Here is an 18,304-nt window from a genome sequence, read left to right as displayed (position 1 = left end):
AGAGAGCAATTACTCCATTTATACATGTTTTTAAATTGTCAGAAATATTATTTTTTTTCTTTGGATAGCTCAGTAATCTCAAAACATAGCAAAACTTATAATCAAATTTTGAGCACTTGAGATTCCTAGTGTGTTAATTCACTAGCCTTTTTTTTTGATCAGGATGACACTTCAAGGATATGCTGAGACTTGGAGTACTTTAGATTAAAAAGAGCCTCTGGAGGTCATCTGGTTAAAATCCCAGCGGTTTTGGAGGGAGTCTTCAAAATTTTGTTGCAGACAAGCAGTTAGTGAGCCAACGTCCCAATAAGCTACAGTATTAATTTTTTTATTTCAACCTTTCCATTAACTGATTTCTAGAAGTTGAGAATCCACGTGCTATGTCTCATGACTCTATAGCACCTCCTGTCCCATGGACACAGAGGGAGGAGGGTGAGGAACTTCGCTGCTTGTGGACAATATTCCGGTATTGCCAGCTTTTATCCTTGGGACCCCAGATTGAGGCAGCGTGTGGACTTTACGTGGCAGTACTGCTGTTTTTCTGACTTTTGGGCACCACTGGCGTGTAGAGCCCGGATCTGTGGACAAATGGCCGTGCTGCACGTGCACATGATGCACACACTTGCTTTTTCATTTTATTTTGTGTTCCTGTAGCTTACAGGCTTTATGCTGAAGTATGTGCCCTTCAGATTTGCTTTTTTTACCATCAGCAGTATTTTCATCTGCAGAACAATACTCAACTGCATAGTCCTTTAAATTGACCTGCCCTCTAGCCTTTCTATGTGGGTAATAAATACGATGAGACATTCCAGTAAACAAAACAATAGACTGAGGGGAGGGAAGAAAGTAGGTTAAACCACGTACTTTGCAAAACATGAAAGTTGTGTGGGTTTTACTGACCGTACTCTCTTTTCCTGTGTGTTACTTGTTCCCTGGAAAGGTACTAGCTGCTCAGCTTCTGTTCACGAGCTAAAAAGCTTAGAAAAACCAATTGGTGTGCTGCAAATGGCAATGTCTGCAGTTAGGTCAGCTTCTGTTCAGTAACATCTCCCTCCCATGATGAGGGAATACCTGAACAGAGTGGTCTAATGTGCATTTCAAAGTTATGCATTGTTTTTTTCCTGGAACTTCTAAATTAATTTGGATTATAATAAACTTGTTCTGTAAACTATGCACAGGAACCATTGGAACACCTAATTTTGGTTGCTTGGTGGAAACAACAAAAAAAAAAACCCAAGACGTGGATAGTTGAAGGTGGAACTTTCAGTTTTTTTGACTGCTTCTGTGTATGAGCAAGCATTAAAAAAATTCAGAAAGCAAATGAGATGGTTCTAGTAAAACGCTGCATTTATATCATCTTGTTGGAGGATAAATTTTGTAAGCTTTTGACATCAGTCAAAGTATATTATATAACGTTTCTCTAAAAATAGCAAGTTTTTTTTTCTGGTCTGAATTATATTAATTAGTTCAGGTGAATGCTGGGAAAACCAGGATCTGTATGTAACCAGTAATTGCCATATAAGTTACTGATTTATAGAATATCCATCAATAGGGATATCTTAAGTCAGTTAACTCTACCAAAAAAATCTCAGACTAAGAATATATATGCATATATAGCTAATGCTGGCGGGCAGCGTTTGGGGGGAAGTTGATATCAACGGCAGTTGGTCGCGTCAGAAGGTCGAGCTCATCAGCCTCAGACACATCAGCCCTGACTTGAAAGTAACACGTAGATGTAGGTTTCCAGGTCCAGCTGAATTCAGTCCTAATGTATGCAAATGCCCCCAAAATAAAAGGTTATGTAATATTGGTTGTACAAATGCCTGTTAATAACACTGTTCTAAAAGTGTGTGTATACCCTTTCTAGAATAGCAGAAGAGATTCCAGTTTTACAGAATAGGTATTTTTTTCTAGAGGAAGCCTGTGAGATGTGACCTGAATATGTCTCAGGAAAAAAAGTACACTAAATTCTTCTGCAGTACACCTATGATTTCTTTCCTTTCTTTTTTTTTTTTTTTTTTTTTTTTTTGTTCCGAGTGCCCTATTCAGCTTTGAACACGAGTGTAGAAATGCTAAAAATACCAGCTGTCACGTAGGCTTCTCTTCAGGCTTTCCCAGTTTTCATTTCAAAGACGTATGTCCAAATAAACCTTTTGGAGTGATGCAGCGATACCTGTTACTTCTCCCTATGCATGTCCTGGATCAGTTACATTCTCAGTAGCATCATCCTTTGGCCGATTGGAATCGGGATTCATTAAATAAGTCATGACTGCAGGAGTCAGCATGTTGGCCTGTGGCTGTCTCTCTTAAAAGAGAGCACTCAGTCCTTTTTATGAGAAGTCAGTCTAGATAATTTAAAACCAAACTTCACTTCTAGAAAATACAGGAAGCTTAAATTTATTTGAATGTTAGAAGAAAAAAAGAGATGCTGACTTCATATTTCTGCTTGCGGAAATAATCTGATTCTCAGTTTGTGGATTCATTCTGTTTAATAGGCGAGGTGCACAGTGTCTGACCTTCAAGGTACTTTGCAGTTAGGCTACAGTGAAATGTATTGTGTCACATAATAAATTTTAATATCTGCTGGATGCAGAGGTCTTAAACAGCCTGCAAAATGGATTTGAACATGGTACTCCTGTTCAAAACTCTTGTTTGTAGTATCACATGCACTTTGTGTGCCCTTAGGATGTTTCCTGTGCATGAGTGCACAAGTGAGTTCTCCAACTATTTTTTAGTTTTTTATTTATTGTGGGCTTCTCTTCTGGTTTGTGGTTTTACACACTGTGTGATTTTTGCTTCTTTCTTTAACTATTTCTTTAATGTTTCTGAATGCTTTTACTACTTTTAGCATTACAGGGGAAGATTATATTGTATTGGCCAAGAATTATGCAGTTGTAAAAGTAAAAGGTATCAAATATTTCTTGCTGTTTCTCTGTCGTTTTAAACAGATGATCCACAATTATATGGAGCACTTGGAAAGAACCAAACTTCATCAGCTAACAGGGGGTGATCAGCTAGAATCCACAACGCACAGTAGAATTAGGTAAGCTATTTATTGCGCTCTCACCCTGAAATGAAAGAAAAAAAATCCATTCATTTGTGTTTGCAAGACTTTGTTCTTTAATCCTACAACAACGGTTCGGCTGAATCGGAAAGATTTGTTGTATGATTGGAATGCGGTAAGAGAATAGCGTAGAAACCAGTCGAAAGAGGCTTTTGCTGTTGTACTGCTAAATGGTGAGATATACTTTGTACGTTAGCCCTAACCAATTTCAGCTTGTTTTTTCTGTGTTTGCATTCGGGTAGGCAGGGAAAATGTCAGCGGCTGTCCCAAAATAATTGCTATCGTGCCACAGCTTTGTGTACAGGTTGATGAAGGTGTGCATTGTGGCACCCATTTGTTCGGAGGGTTTGATGTGAATATATTATGCAGATCTTGACGCTTTCTAGCCTATGAACTCTGCGTGGAAGGAGGGGAGAATCGCTCCGGGGCTGGCTGTGTCTCTGCGTCGCTGCATCGATGCTGCGAGGAGCCCGGCGGCTGGGGCGCCAGGGGGAGGAGAGCGGTGATGTCATTGCTCCGGCGCTGCTGCAGAAGAGTGGAAAGCTGCTGCTGATGGCATTGTTTTTGTGGCAGCGGCTGAATGACAGACTTTGCCTACAAAGATACACCCTCGGCCCCTCTGTAGCCTTCTTGGTTCCGGCGTTTCACCATGCCAGCGCAGCGCCATGAATCCTGGATGCATGCTGCTATTTGTGTTTGGCTTCGTTGGCGGGGCGGTGGTCATTAATTCGGCTATCTTGGTCTCTCTCTCTGTTTTGCTGCTTGTGCACTTTTCTATTTCTACTGGTGTGCCAGCTCTGACGCAGAACCTACCGAGGATACTCAGGTACTCTGACCTACTGAACCTTGGCTTCGTGTGCTCTTTCGTTTTCTCTGCTTTCCTTTTTCCTTTCAAACAGAAAGAGCAAGGATAAATTAGAGATGTAAATCATGTATAAATTTCAAATTCTTTTGTAAACATAATATTTTTGGACTGGGATATGGCAATATATTTTTTTTGTACATTCAAATTTCATTGCCTTTTATTTAAGCAAGTACAAGGTCGGTTTATGTACGTATTTTTTTTTTAGAAAGCTATTACTTTGGTTTACTGCAACCTTCAAAAAGAGCCGTGATAATGTCGTGGATAAAACTCACGTTAAGTCTATTGTCAGGTACTTGACTGATTTTGTGTACCCATAAATGTATGCAGTCTGAGGCTTTGTACTGCTGAATTTCACTTTTTTTAATCAGAAGAATTATATAAGATCAGTTAATTGATAATCTGCTCAAAACCACAGTAATTAGTTGATCACGTTATTTTAAACTGATTGTTGGTTGGTGGGAAAAAAAATATCTTTCATTACCTAAGCATTAGAGCTCTTAAAGCGCATTCACTATTGTTCAGCCAAATGTTATCCTCTCCTCTTTTTCTGTACTTGCATGGCAAGCTGCCAAGGCTGTCTGTCCCCCCTCAAGTTATGTTCTGTTTGTCCTAGTTGCCTGGAGCGGTAGCAGAGATCTATTAGAATATTGTGACCAAAAGTAATCTTGATGTGTTTTAGTGCTATAATTACAAATGGAAAACATTTGGAGAAGTTTTAAAACGTAGCTTTCTGACCCAAAAACTTGATGTACTTTAACAGTGGTTGTAAATTGAATAGTAAACTTCATTTAAAGAGGGAAAAATGCTGGAAATGGTATTCTCTGAAAGAGGCATGTGACTTTTTCTCCTTAATACATAGTGCATGTAGGCTTTGTATGGTAGTATGCTTTTAACTTGTGTCTCTGAGCACAGAAAGGTTGTTCCAAAGGTAGATAAAAGAAATACCAGTTATTAATAGCAATGATAATCAATGTATATGTATGAATATCTAACTACAAAGAAATAAAATGAAGTGTAACTCTCTCTAGACTGATCTAGTTAGTAAGGGGGGAAAAGCCAAACCCAAACCAAACATCCCCCAACTCTTAAAAAAAAAAAAAAAAAAAAAAAAAAAAAAAAATGCACTTCATGTTCAATAACTTTTATTAGACTTCTTATATTTAAGCAATCAGGTGGTTTGAGAAATATGTGGGTTTTTGTAAGGTGCTTTTGCATCCCTGGAGAATATTTGATGGGTTTTGGGAAGCTATGCTTTTTCCCGCCCCTAGTAATTTGTTGGTTTAGGAATGACAGGAATTGGAATTCAGTTCCTTAATCTTTTGTTCATTTTAAAAAAGATTAAAAATATAGGATGAAGTAATCTAATTGTAGAATAATTGTTTCTATTTTTTTAACACTAGTCGGATTTTAGAACGGAGCATCTGGTTGCTTATCCTAAAGGTTCCTGTAAATGCTTCCATACATCACTTCAGAATATTAGTTTAAGCTTTTAAAACACGCGCCTGCCTTCTGCTCACTGTTGTATTTTCAGATATTTCTTGGACATTGAGGGAGTAGAGGGGTTCTTTCCTTTCTGGTCAACAACCAGTGAAATAAGTTAAAATTGCTTCAGTCTAATCAGATAATTTCTTTTAATGCGGACTTGTGTATAATATCCTTGATTTCCAAAAGAAGCCCCCGTTTCAACCTTCCTTTGCTGTGTAGTCTTGCAACGCACCTGAACTGTGTTCAGCACATCCAAATGGGTTCATAATGAACTATTCTGCAAAAAAAACCAAATGTCAGCTGTGAACTTTTTTGGTACCCATTTTGTTTAAATTCTCTCTTCTGAAGCCTGTGAAGAAGATAAGCTTTGTGCCATACCCTGCAAGTAAGCAAATCCGCCTGCTCTGACCCACTGCTGCGGGAGGCGTTTCCCTCCACAATGCCTGCTTTATCGCCGCTTTCTCTTCCGCTGAAGGGCAGCTTTTTTGTCCTTCTTTTGTTACTGGGCTTCTTAACCAATGAAACGGTCTCAGGCTGTCTCTGAACATAAGCTAAGATGATGTGGTGTGTCTTTTGTTACCCACACGCATTAGAGTTGTGGGAAACCTAAAGAAAAGCAAAACCTGTTACAATAGCGGGAATCGTTGGAATCCAATTCTGTTTGGTTCTGTGGCTATTTTTCCTGAAGACTTTTCAGCACAGTTAGTTTGCAGATGCTGGAGCAGTATCTGATGCTTTTCATTTTGTAACCTTCACTGATTTCGCTTTACTTGCTTTGCTGCCTACTTCTGCTAAACTGCTGCTGAATTGATGACCTAACTTAGAATAATATTGATGAATGAACAAGATACGTGCAATGTGAGAATTAGTTGCAAAGATTTTTGTGACAGGGACCATCTTTTGTACACCTGTACTGGACAGGTTTATGCCAATTAAAAAAGTTTGCTCTTTGAACATTGTTTTTTTTGGCGATGTAAAATTTACCAAAAGGAGTTTACTGCTTAATTGCCAAATACAATCCCTTCTCAACTAACTTTTCTTTTGCTTTTCAAGTCTTTCATATTTTTGCATATAACTTATATGCAAGTACTTAGTCTGCATAGAATTCTGCCTAGGTTATGTTTAATTTGTGGAAAGCCTTGCAAAAGAAAGTATGTGTGGTTGTGATTTGACTTTTTATAATGCTAAAATATGCGATCTCTCAAATCTTAATATTTTGTGGGGATTGTCTCTGCAGGGGTACTTATGCTTCTTGAGAGAAAGCATTGCCTGTAATTTTCTGCCATCGCTTGTGCACACTTTTATCTTCTGTCTTTAGTATGCTTAGAGCTGTGCTAGTTGATTACAGTCCTTTTTTCTGTATTTCGTTGTTCTGACTGAACAAATATTTAGCTTTATCTCAATTCTATGCCTGGCTGATATTTTTCTTTTTCAGGGCTGGCTGTAGCATCCTATGAGTTGCATTCTACACAGTGTTTTTGTCTCTTGCTAGCGGGAAGAATTAATCTTTTTGTTCGCTGATCACACTACTGACAGCAAGATTGACTTGGGGATTTTCTTTTTTTTTGAGGGTCAATAGACATAGGGAAGTGATAAAGATAGCAGAGATGGTAAAGAGTTGGGATGAAGTAGTTTGCCTTACTCACGCAATTTTTGACTGGGCTGGTTTTAACATAAGTAATTCCTTGACCCAGTTTTTTTTTTTCAGTTATACAAATCCATGTAATTCCTGTGATCTTCAGAAGAAAAATAACAAATTTTGCAAAGAACTGGACTTTAAGCTGATTGTTTACAACTTACCCAAATGCTTCAGTTAATGTTTCAGCTGTTGGCAGTTGTAGAAGTTACATGGTATTGTATCTTGCAACAAAAATAAAGTGCTAAATGATATTTTTAAGAGCAGCTGCTGAAAACTGTAATTTAGTCTAAAATAAGGCAATATTTTCATCTTATGTGTTCTGCTTCTGTAAAACTTGTTTACTATAGATTAGCTTCGATGCAATCAATAACTGCTGCCTAAAGCCATGGAATAGACTATTTGCAATTAAATGTGAAATGAGGACTTAGGTGCTGTAATACAAACTTTGTGTGCTGCACTGTATATTTAATAGAGTGTAGTATATGGATGTTTGAGCTTATTTTGCCACTTCCCTGCTGATGTCAAGGTGTAGAGGAAAACAAATTGTGTGACATCTGAAATAGCTGATGAAACCTGTCTCTCTTTCAAACAGAAAGGAGCGTCCGATATCTCTGGGCATCTTCCCATTACCTCCAGGAGATGCACTGCTTACGCCTGAAACTCAGAGAGAAGCGGGGGAAACGCCTGGATCAGAGCACTGGAAATTCCATGAGCTGAGTCAGCCGCGGTCCCACACAAGCCTAAAGGTGAGCACTCAACTGGGCTGCCTTGGGTGTTAGGAGAAACTCCGTAAACAGATCATAGATCCTTAGTGGGGAAAAAAGCAAATTGAAGGGGAGGAGGGGAAACCCTAAATCATCTTTGTGTACGCCAAATATGTTGCATACTCAAATGAGCTTTGAGGGAACTTACTGGAGGAAAGGGGGTTTGGGTTGCATTTGCCAAGTGAGTGGTAATACAGAGTAGTTCTCTCCCTCCCTGGAGCGGGCTTTTTCTTTCTGACTAAGGACCCTTTCCAAAGGCCAGTCACTTGCTCCTTACACATTAGAGATGTAACTACGTAGTGTAAACAGGTATGCTGGTTTGATATCCTTTTAGAAGGAAAGCTGCGTTAAGAGTACTGCCTGTGTAGTAACCAAAGCCTCTGTCTACTGTCAGGCGTATGGCATAGGTATACCGCAGAGTTCAGAATGACCTAACTTTCCTAAATTAGCCTGTGATTATGATTTCCCTTACGTGTAGCTTGGCTATAATTCCTGCAATTGTTCTGTGTTCCAACAGTGAGAGGGTGGCATAGAACAAGCTGCAGAAATGGAAAAATGGGGGAGTGGTGTTGGAGTGTGATGAATCTGGCAGTCGGGACTGAGGGGCACTGACAACACAGCGGGAGGAGAGGTCTGAAGGGCGAAGAACTCCAGAATGTGTAAAGCCTCCCTATATCTTTATGTTGATGAGGTTTTTCTGGAAGACTGTGAATGTCCTGTTATTTCTGAAAAGGCATACAGCTGAGGAAAATTTCCTCCTGAATGAACTTCATGCCTGTATTAAACTAATAAGAACTAAAAACTATCCAGATATAATTGGAACCCAGACTTTTTTTTTTTTGCCTAGAAGACATACGGAGGTAGTCAGAAGTGTAGGTAATGGTTAAATGTGTCAAGTAACGTAAGTAATGATAAACGTATCAAAGTGACAACAGGAGTTTGGATCTAAAAATTTGTCACTTAAACTCTTGGCTAGGACTGGTTTTGGATCTTAAATTTGTCCTTTTCCCTTTGTCCTATGTCAGTTAATGTCAGTAAACTGACAGACTTTAGGAGAGCTGACTGAAACACAACTTAAAGTTATAACTGAGAGTAAATGGAAATGAGGTATAAAGGGAAGTCTCTGATCCCATCCTGTCCCCTCAGAAAGTTATATTGGTTACTATGTATTGTCAAAATAGGCTTCTTGGGGTAGTTCTTCTAGAAATAATGCACTGCTAAAAGAGAATTTACAGAACAGCACAGGCTGTAATTTTTCAAACCTAGTTAGTGAGAATAAGTTCCTTAGGTGCAAAGCAACATCATTACTTTTTAGCTGTGAATGTAAAGTACTTCTGGAGTGAACATGTTGAATAACATAATATATTGAAGTCATAACCAGAATTTGAAACTTTTTCTAATAATTTTTATTTCCTCTAAGTACTTCTAACAGCAAGTACAAGGCACAAGCAATATTCTACTACTTTCAGGCATCTGTTTTCCATTCATGCATGAGCAATTCATTAGATCAGTGTTTCCTCTAAAAGTATCACAAAGAATTGGTGTCAGGGAGAAACCCAGACTGGGTGTCCTGTAGTTTGTACAGTGGTGGCATTGCTGGATATCACTGTAAGACAACATATAATTTACAGAATCGCGGAATCTTCAGTGTTGGAAGGGACCTCTAGAGATCATCTAGCCCAACATCTTGTACCCCTTATTCTATTCTGCTTATTTCTGTGAAGGATTGCAGATGAGCTACTACTACTTCAAATTTAAATAACCAGTTTTCAAACAAATTTTTCTTTTTTTCAGGAAAAGTCTTTTGGCAACATTGCCAAAAAAGTCAAATTTGCTAAGTCAACCCAGCATTGACTTTCAAATGCTTAGGCTTTGAGATACTTTGATTAATTCATTGTCACTTAATGGAATTGCATTTCATTTTCATTAGTTCTAGAACAAACATTCATGATAGTTTAATCTGTGTAGTTTCCAAGAGTTAGCTCAAAAAATAGAATAGATAATAAAGTCAGAAATGTAAAATAGATGGGATTAGTTGAAATTCCTTTAAGGAAAGGACCATTCTCTTCATTCAGTGCAAGAGAAAACAATCAAGCCGGTTTTCTTGAGCTTTGTGTGTGAAAGTCAGTGATCAGTCTGTGCTGCATCAGTTAGAGGATGCTTTTGGAATACAAAGATGCAGAAATGCTTGAGCAGAGCCAATAGCTCTGTTGAGGTTTTATTCCCTGTTTGTGTGAACTCCGGATTCCCCCGGTAAGGGGTACCATTTCCTTCCTTCTGTATCTGCTTGCTGAAGTATGAAGCATTGTCCAACAGCTGAACTTTGCCAATTCAAAGCAATTGGGTAAATTGTGTAGCTTTTTTTTTTTTGATGGACCTAACACCTTAATATGTTGGGTTGGTTGCCCTGTATTACTACGGGTGAGTGTACAAGTTTTATTCTTTTAAAGGCATCTTTTATTTGACTAAATTTCTGAATAATTTTGTCAGAATATCAAATATTAATTATTGGTTATTTTGGAATTTACTAACAAAGGACAAAAACTGGAAGTAATTGATAGGCAGGTCTTGAAAGTGCTGAATTTTGTTTCTAAGGCTTGCAAATTCCAGGTAGGGATGTGACTATAGGATGCAACCTTTTCATTTATTCTCTTATACATAAATGTGTGTTTTCCTCCCTGACCCCAGAAATTAAGATCTTATCTTGCCAGGAAGTTCCAAAAGTAAAAATTTAGAAATTACAATTCTTAGTAATCTTATACTGGGTACAAATGAGAGAATGTGTGTCTATATGCAGGTCTCTCTTGTATGGTTTTAAATAACCTTCCTTCTCAAAAAGGCATGCTGGCAGCACAATGAATTGATGCTTCACAAAGTCTAAGCTTGCTTCATTCTTGACAGGTTTATGTTTCCTGAGCTAACAGAGATGTCTTCTCAGACTTGTCTCGGAGCCATGCTTTCACCTCTCATTCCCAAACAAAACCTTTTAAGAACTTTTTATCAAACCTTCCCATTCTGCCTTCATTTTGCACACAGTAACCTCGATGTTTCATCTTTATTTTTCCCAAGGAGATTCCCCTAATAGTGCGTGCCAGGAAATACCGGCCTAAACAGACCAACTTGTTTTTGTATCTGCAGTGAGATCTTGTTCACTGTTATGTTGAAGTCATAGTTCAGACATCTGGATGCTGGTATGGCTCTGGTCATGAATGAGGGCTGAAATGTGAACGAAAGGAGACAAAGTCCAGGAAAGGGCTATTATTGTTATCAGGTAGTAGCCTCTACTTATATCACAGTCTGTCCTGCCCTCGGACGCAGTGCCTGACGCAGCCCTGGCTGATCATCAGTAATGATCATCATCCTGAGTCCCGCAGCTGCATTAGTAGCCATACTGTTGGTTCTTCATACGGTCTCGCTGTAATGTAAACTGTTGCCAGGAATCAGCTTCTAAGAAGGAGCTATTTACTGATGTTCCATAGTTGATACGAAATCTAACCAGACAGGTAGTCGCTGCAGTTTGAGGTCTCGTTCCCAATGTCACCCAGAGCTTACAGTTCAGCCTGGAAAGCACGTAAAACCAGTTTGAGTGAAGTGCTTGCAAATACTATACTTTTTATGTCAGTTAAATCCATGTTCTGCATCAGTGCTTCAATGTCTGCTTTTTAAGAAGATGTTTTAAGATATTGTGAACATTTTGAACAATTAATTTTATAACAGCTTGGGGAAGATTCAGCAGTTCGTTTTGCAGCTAGAAGGATTATTAATATGGGAATGCTGCCTCTTGTCTGGCAGACTTAACAGAAAAGCACCCTAAAGTTATGACTATAACTAGCAACTGAGATCAAACATTAGTATTAAAAATAAGGGCATGTTTTACGTAGCTATAACCTCCTTAACAGAAGTTGAAACAGCCATAGTCTAAAGATGAATTTACTGGCTTAAAGTGTTCTTTCCATTCCTGTTTCTTTGCGTTTGCTTATTCTTCAGTAAAATACAGTAATTCTGGTGTTTGTTCTGTAGTTTATATGCCTGACTGTTCTAATAATACTTTAATTTGTGCACATTTTTTTAAATAATTGTTCAATTTTAGGATGAGCTCTCTGATGTTAGCCAAGCAGGCTCAAAATCTACTACTCCAGCATCCACAGCTGCTTCAGATGTACCTGTCTTGCCTGCTGAAACTCCTCAAAAGGAAGATGCAGAAGGGCTTGCGAAGGACACAAATATGGCGAAGGAGAAGCTGGACGTAAGCAAGAATATCGAAGTACAGGTAGCTCAAGAGACAAGAAATGTGTCCACTGGTGAGCTACTTTAACTTTTTGGTATATGGTTACTATGGACCTCATATTTAATCCGTTATGAAATATGCTAATTGTTTTGCCACAAAGGAGAAATTTTTTTTTCTCAATATTTTTAGGAGTACAGAATGTTGGTAAGAGATACAAGTCTGTTGTTTATTGGTGGCTTTAGACTTTATTGTAAACAGCAGAAATGACACTCGTCTAGACACAAATGTCATGAGATAGTAGACATCTGCTTGGTTTCAATTGAAGAAGAAGCAGGAAATAAGTACTGTTGGATGAATTAAGTTAAATTCAGGAGAGACTTAGAAATTCCAATGTCTGCACTAGAGTATCAAAATCCATAGGTCTTCTTATTTAGTTACCACCATAAGTCTTTGAACAGAAATCTACTAATTTGATGATTGATTAACAACAGCTACATGTAGATAATGTCATATGTCACAGTGAATTTTTTTTTTATGTGGACGTACCACTTTTCCCTAGGTGGAAATGAAAATGAAGAAAAATCTGAAGTTCAGGCAATCATTGAGTCAACTCCAGAGTTGGATATGGATAAAGATCTCAGCGGATATAAGGGTTCCAGGTAAGTTGTTTGTTGTGATTTCAGTAGGAAGACCAATTTTAGAAGGTACGAGACTTCGGTTTTGAACTTCTGACTTGTTTAGAAATTTTACTAGACTAAGAACACGCATTGTATAATGAATCTCCTTCTTCTGTGACCTTATTTCCCCAAGTTCTTCAGGAGGTTTTAAGTGCAACAGCAGTTCTTCATTCTGTTGCCACACTTGATGAATGTTAAGGGTACTTCATATTACAACAGACGTAAGAATGCTTAAATATTCTTTCCACATTTCAAGCAAATGGTCTATACCAAGAGACCCGTTCTCCCTAGATCAAGGTTTCAAGGTACTAGCAGTTTCCAAGTTGGGCCCTTGTGTTTTCACCCATATCTTTAAAATCTGGATTTATGACTGACTTTGCGAATGTTACAGCATTTATTTTTCAGATTCTTATGATGGAATCCCAGTGTTGGCAGAATGGTTTTCCTGACTCCACTTCTTTGCAGGCTTTTGCTTGTGAAGGATAACATCTCTTTCAAAAGCGCTGAAGACCCATACAAAAATAACCAAGTGCTGTTTTAGTAGTAGGGGGAGCGCCTGATCTTCTAGGCAAGCCCTGAACGTTTTAGGGTCTAGCCACAAGTCCTTCAAATATGTTGTGTGTCTGTATGTTTCATTCTTGCGATGAGATGAAGAAATGAGCTTGTATAGTGAATGGTAATAGCACAAGATCTTTGTGTGAAAGAAGCCCCCTTTCCGGCCAGAGGAGTATTTTGATCTCTGGTTCTCTTGCGTTCTTGTTACATTAAATGACTTCGAGTTTGGCTGAGCTCTCTGTTCTTTAAGTGTCTGGGCTGACTATGTCCTCACAGGGCTGAATTTCTATATGCCAAAACTTGATATGCTTTAATTTATTAAAATCCTGACCAGCTCAATATCAGCGGTTACCTCACAGTTGGGATCTTGATGCCAAAATAGTATTTGAAAATAGAATTTAGGACTCTAAGACAATTGAAAGCTTCTGAAAATTTTACTTCTGTTTTTTGCAGGGTAACAAATGAACTACTGGTAAAAACATGGAGAAAACTTTCTTGAATGTGGGAATGTTTTCTTTCTGCTTTTTTATGTCTTGTTTTAATTCTTTGAATAGCACTCCTACCAAAGGCATAGAGAACAAAGCATTTGACCGTAATACAGAGTCACTCTTTGAAGAGCTGTCATCTGCTGGTTCTGGCCTAATTGGAGATGTGGATGAAGGTGCAGATTTACTGGGTAAGAAAGGTTATTTAAAGAGGAATTTTCCTTGTTAGTGGAGTGCTTAATTATCCTCGCTGGATTTACTGTTAGGATTCATTTGCATTAAAACCTTTTGAGTATCCTCCTAAGGTAGTTATTGGAATGCAAAAACCAGGAGAAAGTGTGTGTTCTTTCTTTCAATAGAATATCAGCCTTAATCTTTTGGGGCACTTCTTATGCTGTTCTCTATTTCAGTTTTCCCTATATGTTCTCTGACACAAGGATTTTTATCTTGAACTACTTTTAGGTAGTTTAATTCAATTGTGCCCAATCTGTAATGGCCTGGCTTTATCACCTCTCTGTGGAATTTAACACGTAAGAGGGAACTGCAGCAGAATGCAATGGTGGTAATTTGAGAATCAAACCATTAATTGAAAGGGGAGGGGAACCCACATTTCTTTCTAAACAGCTTGCCTCTGCTTGTGTGCTGACGAAACAAAATGTAGGTTTTGGGAATATGAGTTGATCAGGAGCAAAAAGGTCATTGAAAGAAGCATCTTTTCTATAAACAATGAGTGTTTTGTATTATAACAAGATATTTTTGGACATATCAGTGTTCAGGCCTCATTTTGAAATACGAAAAGGTGGTACTATGGAATGTATAAAACACTGATGCAACTCCTGTGTGTTTTAGGACTGCATTGTATATAGAAAATCAGCAGTTTGTCTGCTTCTGTCGTCTGACCCGGCAGAAATACAGATTGTTAGTAGTATTATTTAGAACTGTTGTGTGTGCAATCTGGATTTCTGGTTGTTCAGTGTTCCACCAGAAACTCATTTTACATCAAGTGGGTGACATTTCTGCAAAGTATTACTCACTGGGAGTAATGGGCCTGTCTCCAGTCTGAGAGATGGGTTTGTGTTGTTGTCACTCTCTGCTGCTTTGAGTCCTGAGCAGTGAGGACCACCATATCCTTGCTGGAACATACTTCATCCAAAACTCTTGCACTCTGGGACAGCTAATGATGCATTCTGCATGCAAAAATATAGATACTTGAGAAGAAGTAATGTATAGCAAATGCCATCCCTTATCTACATGATAAATTGTTTAAAGAAATCAAATTACTGTCAGGACTTCTTAATAATAGATGCTTTGTTTTCCATGGGCAAAAATAATATACTTTTTAGTATAACATATCAAAAGTTTGTCACCGACTTCATTACCATTTTCTGTAAAACTACTGCTAGAAATACTGGTGTGTGCAAAATGAGCACATTGTTACAGCTGCGTTTGTTGCGCAGAATGTGTTGGTCTAAAAGTTTTGCTGTATAATCAGCGTTTCACTTTGAGCACAACCATAGTCCAAATTGCTCTGTGTTACTTAAAAGCCACATCTGCATCCAGCATAGTTGGTGCGTTTCAAGCATTTGGATCTGTTCTAAGTGAGCATTGAACTTTAGTTTGGAGTTCTGTAAAAGTAGTTAATTGGGATTCTTTAATCTGTTTTCTCTTGGGCTGCATACCCAGGGGAATATTCTGGTGTGTATGCTTCTTTTTTTAAAAAAAATTCTTTGAAATCTGTTGCTTCTACAGTTAGGCGTTTTTGGCTGCTGCTCTCATAAAATACATTCTCTGCATTTTTTTCCCTGCTTGGTAACATTTTCTTTTGCCTTTGCACTCTGGCTTTCTAGTTTTTGTTCTTGCATTATAAAGGATCCTGAAATCTGTTGGAAGTGAACCTAGGTACTTTTATCTGCGAATACTGAAAACAATTAAAAAGTAATAGCCACTCGAATGAAACCTCTGGATGACTGTAGTGGAGGGGATTTCTCCAGATATTGATAAAGTAACAGTAGCTGATCTAAGTTCCTTCAGTATTAAATGTCATTTACTTTTAATCCAAAACCCAGAGAGAAATTCCAAAAGAGGGAACTTTGACTTGCACATCTATTTTTAGATACCTTTTTTATTGTTATCCAAATATCTTTTCAGTCTTTTGTTATCGAAGTTGCTTAGAAGATTGTGTCCATAGACTATTTTAAAAGGCCTCCACCATTAAGATACCTTTTTGATTTGTTGTGTTAATTGTGAATTAGCATAATTTCTGCCATTGTCAGTGCGGTAATTATTTTGCTATGCAAGATGTAAAATAATTCTTTTCTACCTTAAACTTAATATAATTTGCAGAATTTTAAAAAGATAATTTTAGGCATGCAAACAGTAGGGTGAGAAATTGATTTCCAGAAATTTAAATAATATTGAAGTAGTTACATGATGAGTTACCTTCACTTTTTTCCATAGTAGCATATTAATTTGAAACTTTTACTGAATGGCTTAACATTTCTTCCAAATACTTTGCTTCTAAATTATTTCACAGAAAATGAGATAGACTTTCATTAAGTTACTGATTTTTATGAGGTCTAACGAATAGAAATGGTTGTGACAAACTTAACTTTTTTTACCATCTGTCTGTTGTATAAATCCTGCTTCAAAGCATATCCCATTGCACTTCAAGTCTTTGGCGGTGGCTTTGTTTTAATTCACTCTTACTTCATAAGTCTAAATCTTTTATTGCTCTTTGCTCATACTACATCTTACATGAAATGTTTCTTGTTCTTGTTTTTGCTCTACATGGAATGCATGGGCTTTAAAGACCATAATTTCTTTGGTAAGGTATCATTTGCTCTGGGAAGTCTGCAGGGTTTTCCCGATCTGAGCTTTATAATTCAGCATGTCTTGTGTCTATAACTGATGTACTTTTGTATCTGACATGGTATAGAGACAGTTGAGCATTTTAAACTTAACTTTTTGTGGACTAATACTTCCCCAGTAATGCTATGTTTGCTCTTTGACTTAGTAGTACCACAACCTCCTCAAAATACATAGAGTAGGTGCAGGTAGCACTAGCCGCTAACCTGTGGTTACCCAGGGTTGTCTTTAGGCTTTAATTGCAGTCAGATTGGGAAGAAAGTGGAGGGGAAAGCTAATTGTAGAAGGTAGGTCGGTCCTGAAACTTCAGATAGCTCATATTTTTTCTGACAAGTTTGTCATACTTAAAATTCTAGACAATAGCAAAACATAGGTTTGGAAAAAAAAAAATCTATCCATTTTATCTGTTAATTTCATGTGTTTGTTTCCTTTGGAAAGGAATGGGTCGTGAGGTTGAAAACCTTATTTTGGAAAACACTCAGCTGTTGGAGACAAAGTAAGTCAGAATGTGTGTGTAAAAATACTGACTTTCTCTGTTATTTTGTTTTATCTTCAATATCTTTGTACACAGAAAGCTGAAATTATACAAATGTGCTTTCAGTTCTAAGAGTAGTGGTGGTATAAGTATTTTGAATTTGTATGTATATTTGGCTAAATAGTTGTTATTCTTCTAGAAATTAAGGACCTAAGAAGCAAAAGCTGCTTTTATCCTTGTAAGGCTACAAGAAATGCAGTGCTGTGTCCTAATGAGATCAACTCCCTGCTTTTTCTGTTAGAAACACGGCAGTAGCTGCAGAAGCTAATCCGTTGGAGCACTGTTGAGGAATTCAACCTCTAAGCGAGCTGATCTGATCTATCAGTACTTTTTCCTAATACAGAGCTGTGAATGTGAGCCTTTGAGATGGGGGGGCAGGGTTTGACCTGTTGCAGAAAGCTCTATCTTTTTATGGGAGCTCTGTGTAAGAAATTTGTAGGTCTTCAAGAATAAAATCAGGCTGAAGCTAAACTATGAGACCACAGTCATCCTTGTAATGCTGTATTTTTAACGTTCGTGTAGAAATGCACTGAATGTAGTGAAGAATGATTTGATAGCAAAGGTGGATGAATTGACCTGTGAGAAGGATGTACTACAAGGTGAATTAGAGGCTGTAAAACAAGCAAAACAAAAGCTTGAAGAGAAGAATAAGGAACTGGAAGAAGAGCTGAGAAAGTAAGTTTAATTCCACAGTTGTGGAAAAAAAAAAAAAAGAAAAAACCCAAACACTGTGGTTTCTAATGCAGCTATTCTTCATTTTGTATCTAGAGCTCGTGCAGAAGCAGAGGAAGCAAGACAGAAAGCTAAAGAGGATGATGATGTAGGTGTTTGTGTGTATGTGTATTTTTGTATGTGTAATTCACAGTGGGACGTTAAAAGTTCACATGCGTTTAGTGAGTGCTGCTAAACTTCCCTGTTTAATAAATAGTGGTGAACTTCCCCCATGTGTAGAAAAGATAGAAGATCTACAAAGCTCAAGTAAACTTAAACTGACCATGTCTAGTTTTCTTTCTTTCCTCTCTGCCCATTATTGTGTGTCACATTCTTTTTGAAGAACTGTTTTTATTCAGATGATATTACACATAAAGGATGGGAGGAGAGGAAGGTAAAATTGAGTTAGTTTTACAAAGACCCAAATGATT

At 37.8% G+C, this 18,304-nt stretch overlaps 1 protein-coding gene across 3 annotated transcripts in view; it reads left to right on the top strand.

The window, feature by feature from the left end:
* Nucleotides 1-18,304, top strand: part of SPAG9 (sperm associated antigen 9) — a 65,310-nt gene that overhangs the window by 24,084 nt on the left and 22,922 nt on the right. For 2 of the 3 annotated variants that reach the window (XM_082492231.1, XM_082492230.1), the window contains exons 4-11: nt 2,949-3,043; nt 7,646-7,799; nt 11,908-12,118; nt 12,605-12,704; nt 13,832-13,953; nt 17,066-17,123; nt 17,685-17,837; nt 17,931-17,982. In XM_082492231.1, coding sequence (XP_082348357.1) covers nt 2,949-3,043; nt 7,646-7,799; nt 11,908-12,118; nt 12,605-12,704; nt 13,832-13,953; nt 17,066-17,123; nt 17,685-17,837; nt 17,931-17,982 — 945 coding nt within the window. Of the gene's footprint in view, nt 1-2,948; nt 3,044-3,554; nt 3,891-7,645; nt 7,800-11,907; nt 12,119-12,604; nt 12,705-13,831; nt 13,954-17,065; nt 17,124-17,684; nt 17,838-17,930; nt 17,983-18,304 lie in introns of those variants that run through there. The other variant, XM_082492232.1, reaches the window with a different exon arrangement.

This window comes from Vanellus vanellus, assembly GCF_965231255.1.
Source record: "Vanellus vanellus genome assembly, chromosome: 17".
Lineage (NCBI taxonomy): Eukaryota > Metazoa > Chordata > Aves > Charadriiformes > Charadriidae > Vanellus > Vanellus vanellus.
This window is presented reverse-complemented; position numbering and strand designations above follow the sequence as displayed.